This window comes from Morchella sextelata (assembly GCF_020137385.1).
Source record: "Morchella sextelata strain SCLS chromosome Unknown scls_21, whole genome shotgun sequence".
Classification (NCBI taxonomy): domain Eukaryota; kingdom Fungi; phylum Ascomycota; class Pezizomycetes; order Pezizales; family Morchellaceae; genus Morchella; species Morchella sextelata.
The window spans coordinates 1209365-1226787 of NW_025408636.1; the positions used below are offsets into that span (position 1 = coordinate 1209365).

A 17423-nucleotide genomic window follows, 5' to 3' on the forward strand; every position below is an offset into this window, starting at 1 on the left:
GCGGGGTAGCGGTGGTATTGTTTTCCGGTACTGAGGAAAGGCCCACCGGAACTTAGTAAGGAGTTAGGAGCAGAGAATAGAGGCCTTTGGAGTATAAGTACTCAGGTTCATTCTCGCCCTTCAGTCCTGTTTTTTCTCCAGTCTTCATCAGAAGAAAAAACCAAGTTCTATTCGGTAGCAGAGCCCTTAAAGATTATTGAGTTCTAGCGATAGTATCTTTGAATAATCTGCAACCTGATTATCTATCTTGCACGACCGTCTCTATTCTATACAAATCTATTCCTCCTAGAAAGGACCCCCGTTACAGGTGGTATGATGCTCATGCCCTGGCACCACCTGAAATCAAGCCCGGAGATGAAGTTATGTTGGACCGGCGCAATGTGCAAACAAAGCGGCCTTTGGGAAAATTGGATCAGAAGAAGATGGGACCCTTTAAGGTCTTAGAAGCTATTGGTACCCGTGCCTACAAGCTCTCTCTTCCCCCCCAGATGGGAATCCACCCGGTCTTTCATGTCTCTCTCCTAGAACCCTACAGAGCACCGGTAGATCCTGAGAGAAGAGTTCCCCCACCGGAACCCGAAGAGGTTGAGGGAGAACAGAACTGGGTTGTCCGAGAGGTAGCTGATAGCCGGGTCAATAAGAAGAGAAGACGAGTGGAATATCTAGTGCTGTGGGAAGGTTATGAGAACGAGGATGCTACATGGGAACCTTGGGAGCATCTCAAGAAGAGTGCTGAAGAAGCCCTTCGGGATTTCCATATGAGGTATCCTAAGAAACTCAAGGACAAGCGGATTGTTAGGGTGTAGATTATTTCCTTTGGGTTTTCATTTCCTTGCATATCACGGAGTTTCCTGTCATATAGAATGGTAATAGAATGGTTATAGATCTCGGAGACCAAGATCCTGGAAGAGGGGAGTGGTGTAACGGAGCCATTTCAACTGTCTGGTGTATGAGTACACACAGGGCCCGGTTACATGCTGAGAGTTATTGTTAGAAGCCAGTTGCACGGTGATATGCAAGTACCGGCAGTGTGGTTAGCTACCAGCTGTTAGAGTAACTACATTCCGGGCGCTAGGAAGAGGATCTATTCATGGGAGCAATGACTGACGAGTCTATGCCTCGCCAGTGACTAGAAGACCGGCCAGAGTGAAGCTCTGATTGACCGGTGATCCTCTGTATCCTCGGTGCATTGTAAGTCCGCCGAAGGGCAGGGACTATGCTAGGGAAGTCTACAATAAGCGAAAGCTCTACAGCAATGATTAAGCTTACGCCTGAGCGGCAGCTCATTCATGCAGGTCCTCAGTTGTGTGGCAACCAAGGCTGCAGGTGTTACAAAGGCTTTGACTAAGGGTGGTTGCCTTGGGTATCGGAAACACCTGCTGACGCTTAGAGAAAAGCGGGGTAGCGGTGGTATTGTTTCCGGTACTGAGGGAAGGCCCACCGGAACTTAGTAAAGGAGTTAGGAGCAGAGAACAGAGGCCTTCGGAGTATAAGTACTCAGGTTCATTCCCGCCCTTCAGTCCTATTCTCTCCAGTCTTCATCAGAAAGAAAAACCAAGTTCTTATCGGTAGCAGAGCCCTTAAAGATTATTGAGTTCTAGCGATAGTATCTTTGAATAATCTGCAACCTGATTGTCTATCTTGCACGGCCGTCTCTATTCTATCTTATTCTATTTTTCTTAGAAGAGACCCCCGTTACAGCTGAGCCTTTAAAGATTATTGAGTTCTAGCGATAGTATCTTGAATAATCTGCAACCTGGTTATCTATCTTGTACGGCCATCTCTATTCTATCCTATTCTATTTTTCTTAGAAGAGATTGCCATTACAGGTAATGAGGCGAAGACATACTATGTAGGATTCTCTTTACTATTCTATGCCAATTAATATGGATTCAGATTTGAGACAAGGGCAAGCACTATCATGGGAGGTTTGAACTTGATACTGATCAGAGCAAAGTTTTGCGTAAAGAGAATCAATTTAAAGTAACCGACAAGTAGCAAACAAACTAACAGAAAAGTTAAGCTGACATGAGAGTGAATGACAATAAAAATTTGTGCAGAAGAAAGGAGAAGAAGAACAGAAATTATTACAAAAAACACTATATGATAGAATCACTCCGATCCCTATCTGAGGTGGCACTGGAAACTGATTAGTAATGGAAGCAAACCAAATAAGAACCGATTATTAATGAAACTCAAGAACCAATTTCATTATTCACGTTGCCAAAATTTGAAAACAGGAAGATTTCCCCGGACGCCGTAACATCAAATCGACAACTTGGTTAAAGGATCAGAACAGAATTTAATTTGTGGTTTTTGAAGAGTATTAGATATTGATGGCGGGGTTATTTATACATTTATTTTTTTTGTTACTATTACTATTTTTAAAACCTCAACTCAACATTCTACGTTCATGCAGCCTGAGAGTGAGTTGGGCTTTTCAAACATTTTTGCACACCACACTGTTCAATATAAGAGTTAGAGTGCTTAACCTAACTCATTCAACCGGACTACAATTCATATTGGTTACCTATATTAAATTCAACAAAAACAGCTTGAATTGTTGCTGGAAAAATTGTTTTATGAACAGTCTCACGACCGCTTCAACCCCATCCGCCCTGGTGATCATGATTTCCTCACTCAAAATGACATGAAATTTTTTTTTCCGAGTGCTAGGGTTACGGTTGGTTAGGGTTGACTAGGGTTATGATCTAGGGTTATCTAGGGTTACGCGCAGAGGTAGGGTAACAAAAACAGATAAGCTAATTCGCTCGTCAACGTCTTCTATCGCGTGCGCACAGTTGCCTAACTCTTACGCTGTTAAAGCTGCCAACTTTTCCAAGCATCACGTCTCAATTCAGTGGCTTGCGTGCGAAGCTCGCCTGGTGTTACCATGTCTCATGTTGGCAGCATTTAAGTAACAGCTTAAGGGATAGCGCTGCGCAGGTGATAGCGACGTGGAATCGGTAGCGGTGGCACCATAGGGAATGAGGAGGTCACACACGGTGACTTGTTTTCTCCTGTCTCTGAATGGCTGAAGTCAACCACCCTTGACGTAGACGAAGTAATAGTATTAGTGGCCGGCCGAGCAAGTACCCACGGCTCAATCGGCCCGAACCCACTGCTCGTGGTGACCTAGAACATCCACTTTTTATAAGCCCAACCCGAGTAAAACGTATTACCGTTAAGCGAGAATAGCCCAAACGAAGAGTTCTAGACACCAACTCACTCGGGCCTTCGTATCACCTTGACGTTGCTAGTCGTATTTTGCTTGGCACTTGATGATTACTCCAGTCGTTCGTAGAGTGAATGAGATACTAAGTGTTGGCGGGCAGGGATTCTAAGTATGGTGAAAACTAAGTGCCCAAGCTTGGGAACTGAATATTGCTTTTAATGATTATTCATTGACCCCTGTCAATCAATACCCAATACCCTTCTTCACCCGTGTACAGAACTGGTTCCCATGCTCCCATACATCAGACCACTTCCCTTACTCCACGGAACCCCCCCGCTCGCTGAGACCTTGGTGTAATCAGGCTATGATGTTGGTCAGTGCATGTACTCTAGACCCAGAATATGATAAGGCTAGACCTGAAGTACGTACATCAAATATCGCAATCATAGACCGGGTTTAAGGTAAAAGCAGAGCGCGGTAGGCGACCAGTTGGCGTGAAGTTGTAATTTGATGTTCGTGAATTGGGGGTACACTCACTCACGGGGCGAAGGTTGATCCCTCGGAGTGCGGTCAGGGATTTAAGGCCAATAGCAGAGTTGACTTTAAGAAGCCCAGGCTGATGCGAACGTCGGAACCAGACAGCATCTGCCGTTAATAGGTGAGCGAGTGTAGTTAACCGTTCAGTCCATTTTAGGATACCGTGCGCGCTCTTGATTGCGTTTGGGTATATGTTGTGGGTTCGAGGTCAAATGACGCATTTAGCAATCTCGTTCGGTAAATTTTACGGAACTTGAGCACATCCATGACCTTTTCGAGTAATCTATAACTCTCCGTCCCGCTGTCAGATTCCTCATGCCTCTTTTAAATATGCTGTCTGTTTCCCATCCAGGTTTTCCATGCGAAGATTAATTAGGCGGAAAAAGGCAACAACCGGGATGTAATCCCGCTCGCGCCTTGACCTTCTCATTTTGTTAAAGGCGTCCGAGGCGCGTCGTGTTCGTGTCTTCATACCTAGACCCTCCTACAACGCTGAAGGATGCGGCTTTGAGTTACCTGACCAGGGTTTGATCGACACAACATACAGTCCAACTTAAGTCTGTCAGGTAGTAATGACCCGGTTCCTGGGTCTGTACTCTCGGTCACATTTCTCACTAACTTGTGATTCGTCTTCATATCTTCCAACTCTGTGGCGTTTAGCATAACCTATGATTCAGGAAACATATGTTCGTCCTGCTTGAGACTTGGCTATCACACCGCTGAGCCCTGGTTGTAGGCAGTTAAGATCGAGGTAGACCTTTGGAATGATAATTCTGCCCTTCTCTTTTCTGCGTTCTGCCCGAACGTGAAATCATTACTCGAAACAGTAGTTGTCGCGTCACGCTCCCAGCCAACCAAATGAGCGTGCATACGCCAATGAGAAGTGATTATAGTAGAACCAATCACGAGCCAATAGTAACGACTAGAGGAGGATGGATACTGGCGCATCCGCGGAAGCTCACGACTGGTCGAACCCTTAGGTACAGAGTTCGTGAATATGGAAACACTTCTGCAGTTCAGACCATAATGAGTTAATCTATTAAGGCTCTGTCTGAACAATTTTCAGAACGGTTTTTCCAGTTTCAAAACCTCTTTCAACTAAAACCCCGTTTCATAGAAACTGTTGTTTGGCCGGGAAATTTGGGAACGAGGAAACCTTGTTCAATCCTCTAAACAGAGTTTCAAAAAAGCGGAGTTACCTCCTTTTCTTCTTAACAGCTGAGCTCGTGGACAGCGTTGCAACGTTACAACCAACCACAGTGTACCCTGTTATTCCGTTACAGAAGGTCACCTTTTACTCCCGTCAACGGGCCATTTAGAAAGGTGAGTTTTCAATTCTTGGTTACCTCCAACGGAGTCTTAGTTTGGTGTTGCCAAAGACTAGAAGCGGTCTTAAGAGTTAGGGGCGTCGCTTAAGGATAAACTATGTTTTCTAACGACTGGTGGATGTTAACGGCTTCAGAATAGAATTTTTTGGTAAACTTGAGAGATTACTTAGCCCTTTTCGGGGATATTCCTTTCGTTCTCCTGTCCTGTTTGGTTACTGTTATGGAGGTGGAATTGTATCGACAGCAGCTGTTTATCGGTGTATTGTTCAGCACAAGGATTAACCGAAGACCTATCCTTATTGGCCAGCACCTAAACCATGGAATATAGCCTCAAGACCTTTTCTATAGCCGAACTATCAAGGACCTAATGAGTTATCATCTAGCCTTCTTGATTTTGTGACGCCTTGGCCATGGTTGAATTTTGAAAGCTTAGGACCTTTACCAAAACTGGTCTTGGGTGAGCCACTCATGGCTCTTCTTCGGTTCCCAGGTTTATGCAGCGGGTAAACCAACCCTTCAAATAATGTCCTCATTGGGGCCACCTAGGGCCAAATAACCTTTGATTGAACCCTTGCCCTGATGCAGGGTCAAAATTTGAAACATACCCAGACCAAGCATACAGAGCTCACCAATAGCTTTTCATTTGAGTAAACAGCTTGGTTACGTATCTTATCCTCAGTTAGTGGTGTTTCTAATCACCCTGCCCGAACGAGAGCCTTCATGCAGTATGATTGTGTCGATGAGGAATCGAAATCTTCGCAGTACCTTCATTTCTACCGCTGAGTGTAGGTTGAATATCTTGCGAGCTTGTCTGGTAGATTATAGCAAGGTTCTTCCATGCTCGCCATTGTTTCTGGGGCTGTTCCTGGCCACACAGGAGCATATCTTGCCGTCGTAATTGGTTTCATTCCTCCACGGCCGGGACCATCCCCGAGTGGCCCAACGCTGGTAACTTCGTTACAAGACATTTAGCTTGCGCACGAGATGCACTCTAGCTGAACACCCCAGTTCTTATCTCACAATCTGAAAATGCCTAGAATCTTTCAGAAGAAATGATTAACGTGCGTTAAATACTACGCGGTGTTAATTTAGGGCCCACTGATCGACGATCAATTAACATCTTGCCTAGATTAATTCTCCTCTTAGGTGGGGGGTTCTTGAGTTGGGTTGGCAGGCACTCCAGGTCGATTACCACAGAGGCGGGAACATAATCATTGATACGCTATGAGCATTTGTGGGTCTCCCGGGTCATTATTCCGTTACCCCGAGTCTCGGGTCCGAGGTTACCCCACAGAGCATTACGCTTAGGTTTGGACTCTGCAAGCTCGAATCATCATCCTAAAGTCCTATTCAGCTAAATCTCAGCGCCAGAGCGAATTCAGAGTGCATTCTCAGGCCAATTCACACCGCCGTTGGGTCTGTAGAGGTCTAAGGCGGCTCACAGCGTTAGCTTCTAACCTTCCAAAAGAGAAAGAAAAACACTACGTTCACTGCTTGAAATATTGATTTTGAAAGGTTTGACCTAACCCACACTCAGCATCTTATATCCTTTAAGCTTTAGCCAACTTCCGAGTCTCTTTGACTCAGAGGCTCAGCTCGCTTTTCACGCCTACGAATCACCACCTGTGGAACCAGAGCCTAAGCTCAAAATTCCGTCACGAATATCTTACTCAAGGTGAAAAGACTACTGTTCTGTCCTTCTGTAGATAATTCACTTTAGCGATGACCTAAATAAGAAAACGTGTATTGTTGATGATAAAGAACGGAAGGTGAGTTGAGACCATTCAGTTCCCATTGAACGGGTAATTCTCTGATTGTGTTAGTTCAACTCGGATTGAACTTTTGCATTCCGACGTCCTATTGGTCAGGCCTGTGGTCACGGGTGATCACTCGGCCTTGGCAGCCGCAAGGCAACCATGGCTCTTCTAGACAACATGTGCTTTTTGCACCTATGCCAACTAAGGCTGTTTAAGTGTGGCTTCTAGAAGGCGCTTGGCATGGCGGGAATTATCCCATTGGCTATTGGCCTCTTCCCAATCCACCACTACACCGAGAGTCTCAGGGACCCTCCCCTAGGTGTTTTGAGATCATTGATGTCTCCCTAGCTACAATATAAGTTAGTTACAAGAGTTTAGATCTCTGAGGATACCGGGTGTCAAGTAATCATTCAGAATCCAAAACGAAGGTGTGATCGTGATGCGGCTCGATGGTTGATTCGCTGTACAGACAGTTGTCTACTCGTTTCGTTTTCCGAATATAGGACGTTGTGCAAGTCTTTGTGAAGTTCAATAGCATAATCAGATGCATAGCCCTTCACCCATTTTTCAACTCATGAAAGGCAACAGAGAGAGATTTACATCTCTAGCGAAGCCTCCAAGCACATTTGAGCTCTAGTCGCCCATAATATCAATGTGCCTCTATCCTGAATTTTGGTGGATCCATCGAGACGTGGTCTAATGCACGTATCTCTATGAGCGAGAACGGTAGGCATGAAACATCAGAAGCCGACATATTCCCCGATTTCACCGATGTGTTTCATCCAAGTTCTGATGCTAAAGAATGAGATTGACAGACGGTCTATAGTTGCAGTCGCTAGGGATGGCCCCTCTGTTGGTTGGGATAACTATAATTCTTCAAGACGAAGCGGCGTGAGCAATATGCAGGACATAAAGTAAGTGATTGCCCTGTATCTTTGCTAGTATAGGTGTTGTGACTGATTGTCTGGGAGAATGAGCATCGCATACGCGAAAAAGGAACGAAGCGAGAGAAAATATAAAGATTCAAATTGAGATCTTCACTGCTCAGGACCTACTGCTCTCGTACTAGCGGACGGGATTTGGACAGCCATCAAGCGACCTGGAGAAAAAGCTGCAGATATCAGCAGTCGGTTAGGAGTTGTTGAGGATGGTGGCCGGGGTGTAAGATGAGTCATAATCTTCCAGGATAAGAGAATATTATAACGTAGGAGAAAGCTTGTGGAAAAACGATGGGAGTCGTACAGCCCCTCCCAAAGTGAAATGAACATAGGCGGCTCCAAACAGGTGCCCCAAACAAGGCTGAAAGATTGAAGCTGTCAAGCAGACCTTCCTTTTCGCTGTCTGTCCCTGGAGACTCAGTGTTCGTGGTCATCTTATAAGTGACCACATCTTCTCTCAGTCAGTAAAGAGGTTCCCTTCAAAAAAGTAGTTGTATTTCAGAGATTAGCGAGCGAGCAGCAGGCGCTCGGGGGTGCCACTGTACATACAAGAAGAAGGCGGGAGAAGTTGAGTATATTACTTGGAGACTTGATTATTTATTGGCAGGTGAGGAAGTGGAGATGGGTTTAGCGATGGTGAGCGGATGTTGTTGTTGGAGATCGAAGTTCTGATGTTGACATTGGTGGTTGGGGAAGAGGTCAAGAGGTGTGATGTTTACAAGTGTAGCGTAGCGCCCTGGACAGGCACGTGGGGCCAAGTGGATGTCGCACATGTTGCGTGCGCAGCGGATGAACTAGCGGCTCTGTTTAGAGTTTCATGCATGACTTGCAGTGAGGCTGAATGATGTTTGCAAGCTCGGTAATCTACATGGGGATGGAATGTACTCGGTGCCAAGGAGCAAATTGAGGATCCAAGGTCAGGCAAGGTCCATTGCGAGTTCGACTTCCACGCGAGTTTCATGCTTATATCTCTGGCCGATGATATGATAGATCCAAGTATTCTCTCTCGCCGCATCAGGTACTGACTATATTCCACGCTCCGCTTACAATTACGAATCGTACAACTAACCGGGATTGGTTGGTCAGTACCGCGCGCGATCATCTCGAGCAGTAAGGATCAGGAGGGAACGGAGTCCCTGTTTGTTTGTTGAGAGAACTGTTGATGGGCAACCGTTCCTGCCTGATTGCTGATTTGATGCATACAGAGAAGCTTGACGCGGCTACGAGGTGCTCAGGCCGAAAATGGCGGGTGTACTGGGTACCTAGGCGCCCCTGTGAGAAGTCAGAAGTGAGATCACCAAACTAACAGACACATAACTAGAGAATAAAACTGACTGTGCCTTCCAGCTCCAGTCGGGTAGTTCTCGGTTGGGGATTTTCTTATTCGGCGTGGTATTCAGTTATACAATCGTTGCCAGAAATCGACTGGATGTGATGTACCAAAGGACCAGATCTGACCTCTAGTGGTTTTATCCCCCACTCGATCTCATGACTGCCGTGCTCAATGCGTTCTCCGGGGGCTGTGCAAGATACTAAATGACTAGGAGGCCATGATCATAAAGCTTAAAGGTCGCATCGGGTGGTTTGAAGGCTTCTTTTCGGGAGTCCGGTCCAGGTAAGAGTAACGTGTCAATATATAGGGAAGTGCAGTTCTATTGCAGCCTATAATTCCTTGTTTCGGACGTGCATGGGCCATGAGATCATGAATGACGCATAAGGCCTAGATTACACCGTGATGAGTCCGTTGGTTGGTCTGGATTGGCGAGAAGTACATGATCCTGCGGAAGTGAGTTAACGGAAGATATGCCGTAGAACATCTTGTGACACCAATTGCCCGCTAATCCTTCCAGAAGATTCCCATCCGGAGGTGTCTGCATGCTCCCAACCCTTGCTTTGGTTTGTTCGCCTCGTGGGATAGTGGATTTGTGCTTGCTGTTTTGTTGCCCACATGGGTTGAGTTCTGAATAGATGGAGAGGATTGGAAACATTGCTCTGTATATGGGTAATTTGGAATGAAGTATACACGTTGTTCTGGACAATAGACAAAGCCAAGGAAGAGACGTGGTGCAGGGTCTCTACTTATATGCCAATGGAACATAATCTAGAGGTGCTGTTGTTCCTCCACAGTAGTCACGCGCACTGCATGCGCACGAAAGCAGTTACTTTTCCACCCGCCAATCGGTGCGAACATTCTTGATTGGTAATAGTGGTTGAAAAGATGTAGCAGTGGGTGCGTTGGAAATATCTCATCGGGAACAAGTAACACGTCTATCATAATGATTGTGCAGTCACAAAAGGGATATTTGAAACCTTTGCAGTCAGTCAGTCCGTTTCGTAATGAAGGTGCAGATCGACCATACATAGCCGCCGACGCCCTCGTCCACAAAGAGACATTAATTGAAAAAATCAAAAAAATAAAGTGTATGCGCATAAGTTGTTAGGGTTCGGGCAAGCTTGAGAACTATACTTCCCAATGTACAACTCTGGCTGTACTACCACCATACAAACCATTCTCTCTTGATCTCGTTCGTACCCTCCCGCTACAAGCGACCAGCCAATCAATTTCGAGTGTAACGAATTTATCCGGAAGGATCGTTCATCCTCATGGGGGCGTAGAGTCACCCATTCATCCACTCTGCATTCGAACTGGTTGATCTGTCTGTCTTCACGGTTCATCGTTCGTTGCCCTTGCCCTTAGAAGCCGACTCGTGGCTTTCACTACTGTCTACTCCAGACTAAGTTGGATTTTTCTCTTCCTGACGATCGACAGAGAACCCTTGAAGGAGGATCACGATTGGCAGTTGGGGAATTTTAACGTCCACGCTCACTCCACTTTACACACCATTGCCGTCGTCATCCTTCCCTCTAGTGACTCCCCTGTTGCACCTCCTTCTCCCCTTCCCTTGATCCTCTCTCTTTCTTCCTCGTCTCCACACACTCTCTCATTCTCTATTTGCCCCCCCCCCCCCCCCCCACGGTGGAGAGTGGTTCAGATCTTACACACTTCTACACTTTCTTCTTTCTTTTTACATCAGTGCTCTTGTCGTCACGCCATCTCCCCAGATCTAGCACGACATAATATAAGCACCGTCTAGGCTTGTGTGTTCTCCCTTCCCTTCTCCCACTCCATCCCTTCCTCCAGACCATCCCCACCCCAACTTGACCCCCACTGACGCGCCACAGTGTACACCCCCACTCCCTTTATCATCACCGCCCCACAATGTCAAGCCGCAGATGGAACGTCCTCCCACCCTTCTCTTACACCCCCTCTCCCCACCGCTCCTGGCGCCACCCCAAAACCCTCCCCGACGAACCCGACGGCGATACAGACTGGGCCGACGATGACTCCCAGGCCGCCAGCTCTACCGTCAGCAGAACACCAAGCACAGGGCCGCCACGGAAAAAGCGTAAAACCAGAAAACACTTCTTCACACGCCCAAAAAGCTCAGCCAGCACAAGAGAGCCAACATGGGAGCCGGAGGAGGAGGATCCAGACATGTTGGACAGTATCACGGTCGCGGGAGGGTTCTTGATTGTCGGGAAGGGGGCAATCGATCCATTATCCTCATCACCGCCGCCCCCACCACCGCCAAAGAAGAAGGGGCCGGGAAGACCACCAGGGACACCGAAAACACCAGGATCTACCGCAAAAAAGACAAAGGGGAAGACGAAGACCGCCAAAAAACCCACACCTTCCACATCAACACGAAAAGGCCGCTCTGCCGCCAATGCCGCCAAGCAAGTCTTGCCCGAACTTGGCCACCACGAGCCACCGCACCCACCTGCGAAATCGCCAACCACAAAGCGCCCCGGCTCGTCCTCGGCGAACCGCGGACGGCGGGAAAGCCCAGCGCCGCGCACCGCCACACCACCGGCATTGAACGCCCCCCACGCCCAAGATGACCCAATGCCCAGCCTCCGCAATGAAATCCCCTCCAGCGTCATTGACTCCGACTCGGGCACCCAAACCCCGCCAAACGCACCAACACCAACCTCCACCGACCCCGCGCCCCCAGAACCGCCGCCTGCGCCCGCGTCTGTGACTTGGCCTACGGCGCTGACGCCCCCACCCCCGAATCCGCACGTCAACGAGCTTGCTGCGCGGCTCACATTCAACATCTATGCCTTCCCCGCGCTAAACCACCCGTGTTATGTGTTAGGACAGGACCTACTCCCACCGCGCGACGAGCGCTCGTCGCCATTGGCGGATATCTTCCCTGATGCGGAATCGCCGCCGCGGCAGGAGGTGAAGCCGTGCTATGAGCGGCTGCGCTATGTGGTGGGGAAAGAGATGGGGCTGTTGCTGCCGGAGGCTGGCGCGGACCAGGAGTGGGGTATATTTGTGAATTACCATTTCCCGGTGCAGGATCAGGAGCAGCTGGACGTGTGTATGGCGCACTTGGTACACCACGGAAGACCGGTGCATGACATTGTGCTGTCGAAGAGGGGGAATCCAGAATTGTACCAGGCTGCGCTGGAGGATGTGCGCAGCGAGGATAGGGATTTCTGGAAAGGACGGAGGGGGCAGATGCCAGGTGCGAAGACGGGAGTGACCTTACTTCAACGAGGGGTGGGAAGGTCGAAGGCGAAAGCAAAGCCAAGGAATAAGGTAAAGAAAAAAGGGAAGGAAAAGGAGCGGAAGGAGCCAGCGGGTAAGAAGCAGACTGCTGAGGAGGATACGGAAATGGATATGGGCCGAGAGATTAGAGATAGTATGGAGCCTTCGCCTTCGCCTTCGGTGGTGGTGAGCTCTCTTGCGCCAGAAATAGGTACGATGCTTCTGCGTATCTCGCCGGTGCCTAATGCATACCAGGAGAGCAGATTGATAGAAGACGACGAATCTACAACCAGCACACCAGCCCAAATGTTCTCTACAAAAGTACAAAGGGTGGCAGCCCCCCCGCTCCCCATGGCAAAGGATAACGAAAAAGAAAACGAATCACTACCGACCCCCGAAGAGACCACCGACTCTTCCCGGGCAGGGAAGAGGAAAATAGGCGGATACTCTTCAACGGCATCTATCAGCTTGGGGAACAACCGGAATGAAAGCAAATGGAGTAGCGCCCCCAAAGCAGAGACTTCGTCGTCGAGGCAGAAGGGTAAAGGTAAGGACGTGGACATGTCAAGTTCGAAAGAAAGCACTGCAGTACCTGGCCCTGAGAGGAAGCGTAGAAAAACTAGTACCGAATCGCCGCCCAGAGCGACGTTAATTCCGGAGGCTTCTACAGGACCAAAAAAGCCGGAGGTGCCAGAAGAACCGGAGGTGCCAGAAGTGCCAATGAACACCAATATCTCAGGAGAACCAGAAATGTCAATGGCGATAGATCTCACTGAGGATCCAGAAGTCCCAGCGGAAACACATACTCCTGAGGATCCAGAGGTTCTATCACAAACAGAGCCTACTGAGGGAAAAGAGTCACCAAACCAAACTAAACCACCGAAGGAAATTGAACCTCCCAAGGAAACTCAGCTACCAATAGATATTAAACCACAACCTGTACCAGAGGTTTCACAAGTTCCGCCAGTGCGAGCGGCATCGGAGGTAGCGGACAGCATAGCGTCTACGGAAACTCAAAGAACTCCAGAGATTCAACAACCAACCGCCCCCGCAGACGCACCAATTGTAGAACTTCCACAGAAAGCACCACTAGCAACAGAGGCACCTCAGGCAGTAGTAGAAACAATCACCCCAGAGATTCCAGTAATTCTTGGGCAATCTGAGGAACCAACTCCCATGGAAACCGAAATACCCGAGGAAACCGCCGAGGAGCCACCAAACGCCTTAGAGGAAGCAGCCGAGGAGCAACCTAAAGCCTTAGATGGAGCAAAAATACCCGAGCCCGAAGCCGGAGAAAACACAGTCACTACGACGGCTGAACAACTTTCACAAGATGTTGTAGATGATGTCAGGGTTAGGGCTAGGGCACAAAAGCTTGTTACGAACGAGGAAGTGAAAGAATTTCACAACTTAAATCGTAACAGGCTTATTGAGGCAGAGGCTAAGGAGAAGGAAGCGGGAGCTATAGAGACTGTTGTAGAGGAGGGTGTGAAGGAGGGAGACGAGGAAACGCTTAAGGATAAGGTTGTGAACAATAATGAGGGACCTGCAGCGAAATGGGTTGTTGGCGATGAGGCGGTAATAGAGGAGCCTAAGTACGACAACAATGAGGAGTCATCGTTAAAAGAGCTGGAGAACGATGTGGATATGGTGCCTACGAAGGAGCCCGAGGTTGCAAGCGGTGCGCAGGGCAGTGAGCATGAGGACCCGGGGGAGACACCAGCAAAATTATCAGCAAGTGAGGGAGCAAGGCAAAGCACGCCACAACCGGAAGGAGAGCCAGTACTTGCAACGTCCTTGAACGCCGCCGTCGCTGCAGACCACACTGAAGATGCACCAAAGGTTGACGTGCCACCACCACCGGCGGCAGTGGAGGAGCCACAAGTCTCAGCATCCACTCCGCCCGTTGTAGTTGTAGACGCTGCTTCCGTAGTGGTAGTAGAGGGGATAGAAGATGCGCCGGCTAAAGCTCTCGATGATTCAGGTTTGTTATCTTTATTCATTATGAGAATTGCTACTGATATATATACAGGTCATGTCTCCGAAGCAGATCCCCCGGCTCAGGCTTCAACCCCACCCCCACCCCCGCCCCTAGAAACTGTGCATACATCCATGGATACATCATCTCCCGATCCAAACGACGAGGTAGATATGATCATGACCAACAATGATGCCGGTGAGTCAATTGTTCAGCCAACGCTTCCAGAACAGGATTTGAGCGCTGCAAATACTGTCTCCGAGCAGGACTCAACCGTACCCATGGATATCGATGACGAGTCACGGCCACCAGTCAATGATGAAGTATCAAAGGGAGAGGGCAAGGAAATCCTAGAGACGACTGACACGCTAAATGAAGAACAAGAACGGACTGTTCCGGAGCCTGCTACTAATGATGCTGAAGCTGAAGGGTCTAGTCCTGTGCAAACATATAGCCAGTCTGTGGATATTCAACATGGAGCGTCTTTGTTACTTTGGGCCGCCGAGGTGCCAGCGGAGGAACTTATCGCTGACACTCCTGTTCTCGAGAAGAACTCACCGTTGCCTGTGACCTTGCCTGTGCCTCCGGTTTCTGCACCTCCGGCCTCTGCACCAGCTGTCCAAATTGCTGAGGAGCCACAAGTCTCTCAGCAACCGGACAAGGTTCACGAGGCCATCGCGGTTACGGCCACTCCAAGTGTGAAGAGAAGGTCCAGAGCCAAGAACACAGCGTCAAAAGATACTACCAAGCCACCTAAGGGAACGGCCAAGCCAAAAACCCCCAAGACCAAGCTTACCGGGATACGAAGAGCGGCGAAGCGGTCACTTGTCGTTTCTCTGAAAATGCGGAGAGCGGGGGGCGCACAGGATGAAGGAACATCACCCTCGCGCGCTGAGGAATCGCATCCCGATGGTGCTGCTGTTGCTGCAAGTACAACTCGTACACCACCCCCGGCCACCCCGTCTAATAATTGGCTCCCGGCCCCGACAGGCTTCACCCCCGTCAACCCTCCCAACGCTCCCTCGCCAATTCGCGTCTCACCTTCCACGCCCGCGCCGTTGCCCAGGCCACAACCGTACCGACGCCCAGAGCCGACGACCGCGCCCCGCCAGATCGCAGCGAAGCCGGGGGGTGAAAGCCCAAATCCAAGGTCCACATCTTCAGCAGAGTTGCTTGCGGCGGCGCGGAAGCAAACTGGCCAGACGAAGAACGCAAAGTCCAAGGTCGCGGGTTCGAGAGTCGGAAGCGCGACCTCTACCCCCGATTATCCGAATGCGCCTATTCCGTCGCCTATCGCGTCTCCGCACAGTCTCGGCCGACTTGCTACTAATGCACGACGCAACCAGCCCTCGGAAAGTACACCTTCCCCGAACAGGCCAGTCCAGCAGCAGCCGCAGCTGGCGGTGGTGGCGCCGCCACCTGTGGATGAGCCCATCATCCAGCAAGCCCCTGTTCCTGTTGTGGCCACCGCACGAAATGTCTCACCACTTGCCATAGATAAGAACAAAGAGATGCAGGTCCACCCTGTTCCAGATGATTCGCCCGCAGCAAGTTCGGCGCAAGTACTCGAGGTTCCGACCGCCCCAGCTGCAGTGCAGGTAACTCAGACACCTCTAAATAATTCGGGAAGACGCCTTGGATCAAGCAAGCTCCGCGAAATGCAAATCAATGACCCAAGTTCTAGTAATACTACCCCTATAAATACCAATCCATTACCAGCGCAGCGGATAGACCCCCAAGCATCCCCCGCTGCGCGAGAACAGACTCCCGTTCCAACAACTATGTCTATCCCACCTAATACTTCTCCAACAACTGCCGAAAAGGCCATGGCATCCACAAAGTCACCCGGGCTCTCGGTCGACGTGACCACCACAAGACAGTCCACCCCACTCTCGCTCCCGCCCGCACGGTCAACACTGACACCAGAGTACATCGACTCCAAAAAGATTCAACCTTTAGTCCCGAGGGAGAACTTCCTGTACTGGGAACCCTCCCTTGGGAAGGTCGGAGGTGCGGACATTAAACAGCCCATTGGTAAGTTCCACCCACCCATTAGATTAGGGTTTCGGGGGTTCCGGAAAGGAGGAAAGCTAATACGATCTGCCCTGGTGTAGGTACTCTGTTGGGTGAGGCGAGTTCTGCAAGTGTCTCGCCGATTCATGCGTCGGCGTCGGGTTTGGTTACTAGTTTCCCGATGTCGATGGGACCTAATAGACCGTTGTTCTCACAACCACCGCTGAGACCGTTATCGCCTATACGGGTTTCTCCTTCTCCTCCGCCGCAGCCAAACCCCCAGGTGCAATCGCCGGTTCAACCCAAGCCACAACCTCAGGTACAGCAACAGGTACAACCGCAGGTAAAGCCGCAGATACAACCACAGGTCCAATCGCAGGTACAACCGCAGCCACAGCCTCAGGTACAACCACAGGCTCAATTGCAGGAACCACCGCAAACACCACAGGCACAACCTGACGTCCAACCAGCACCTCCGCCACAGCCAGACCCTCCAGCCGTAGTCTCACCAGCCCCAGTTACAACCAAAGAAATGATCTTCCACATCGCCCACTACGAAGGCAACGACCAGAAGATCACTCTCCACGGCCGCGACTTCCTCTCCCCCGCCGGGTTCGATTGGAATAGGTTCGTGGGCGTGCTCATGCAGATGATGAGTTTCAACGATGTGCACGAAGCCCTGGTCGTCAATCTGCATCACCTGGTGGACGATGGCAAGTCGCTGAACGAAGGGATCCCGTTTTATCGTAAGATTAATGAGGTGCTGATTGCGAAGGTTGATCCGGTGGGGAGGCCGCCGAAGGAGTTGTGGGAGAAGATTAAGTGTGAGAGGAAGAAGTTGAGGGCGAGGTTTGATGAGTGATGAGTGAGTAGATAGATGGGTGAGGGGAGTGGGGTTTGGTGTTGTAAGGGTATGGGGATTGGAAGGGACAGTAGTTATCTGTGATTAAATTCTTATCTTTCCTTTATCTCGGGTTTTCTTTTTACTTTCTTTTCTTTCTACTTTCTTGTGTGTTTTCTTATTGGCATGATGTTATCCTCAGGTGAGGCGGGATCTCGGGGAGTGAGAGCGGGGAATGAGGGGCAATTATTCGGTTTTAATCCTTATTTTCTTTCTCTCATCCCATCTCTTCCCCCCC

General features: G+C 49.5%; 3 protein-coding genes across 3 annotated transcripts; 2 read left to right on the forward strand and 1 right to left on the reverse strand.

Moving 5' to 3' along the window:
• Positions 1-362: 362 nt before the first annotated feature.
• H6S33_006878 (uncharacterized protein) lies at positions 363-806 on the forward strand (the record flags this gene model as incomplete). Its single annotated transcript, XM_044838237.1, has 1 exon — positions 363-806. One exon carries the CDS (start codon positions 363-365, stop codon positions 804-806), a length of 444 nt encoding a protein of 147 aa, XP_044689696.1.
• A 5007-nt stretch (positions 807-5813) lies between these two features.
• Positions 5814-6008, reverse strand: H6S33_006879 (uncharacterized protein; the record flags this gene model as incomplete). The annotated part of the gene is made up of 1 exon (XM_044838238.1): positions 5814-6008. One exon carries the CDS (start codon positions 6006-6008, stop codon positions 5814-5816), a length of 195 nt encoding a protein of 64 aa, XP_044689697.1.
• A 4947-nt stretch (positions 6009-10955) lies between these two features.
• H6S33_006880 (uncharacterized protein) lies at positions 10956-17146 on the forward strand (the record flags this gene model as incomplete). The annotated part of the gene is made up of 4 exons (XM_044838239.1): positions 10956-12479; positions 12549-14277; positions 14326-16305; positions 16386-17146. The coding sequence occupies 4 exons, from the start codon at positions 10956-10958 to the stop codon at positions 17144-17146; spliced, it is 5994 nt and encodes a 1997-aa protein (XP_044689698.1).
• Between the last annotated feature and the right edge of the window lie 277 nt (positions 17147-17423).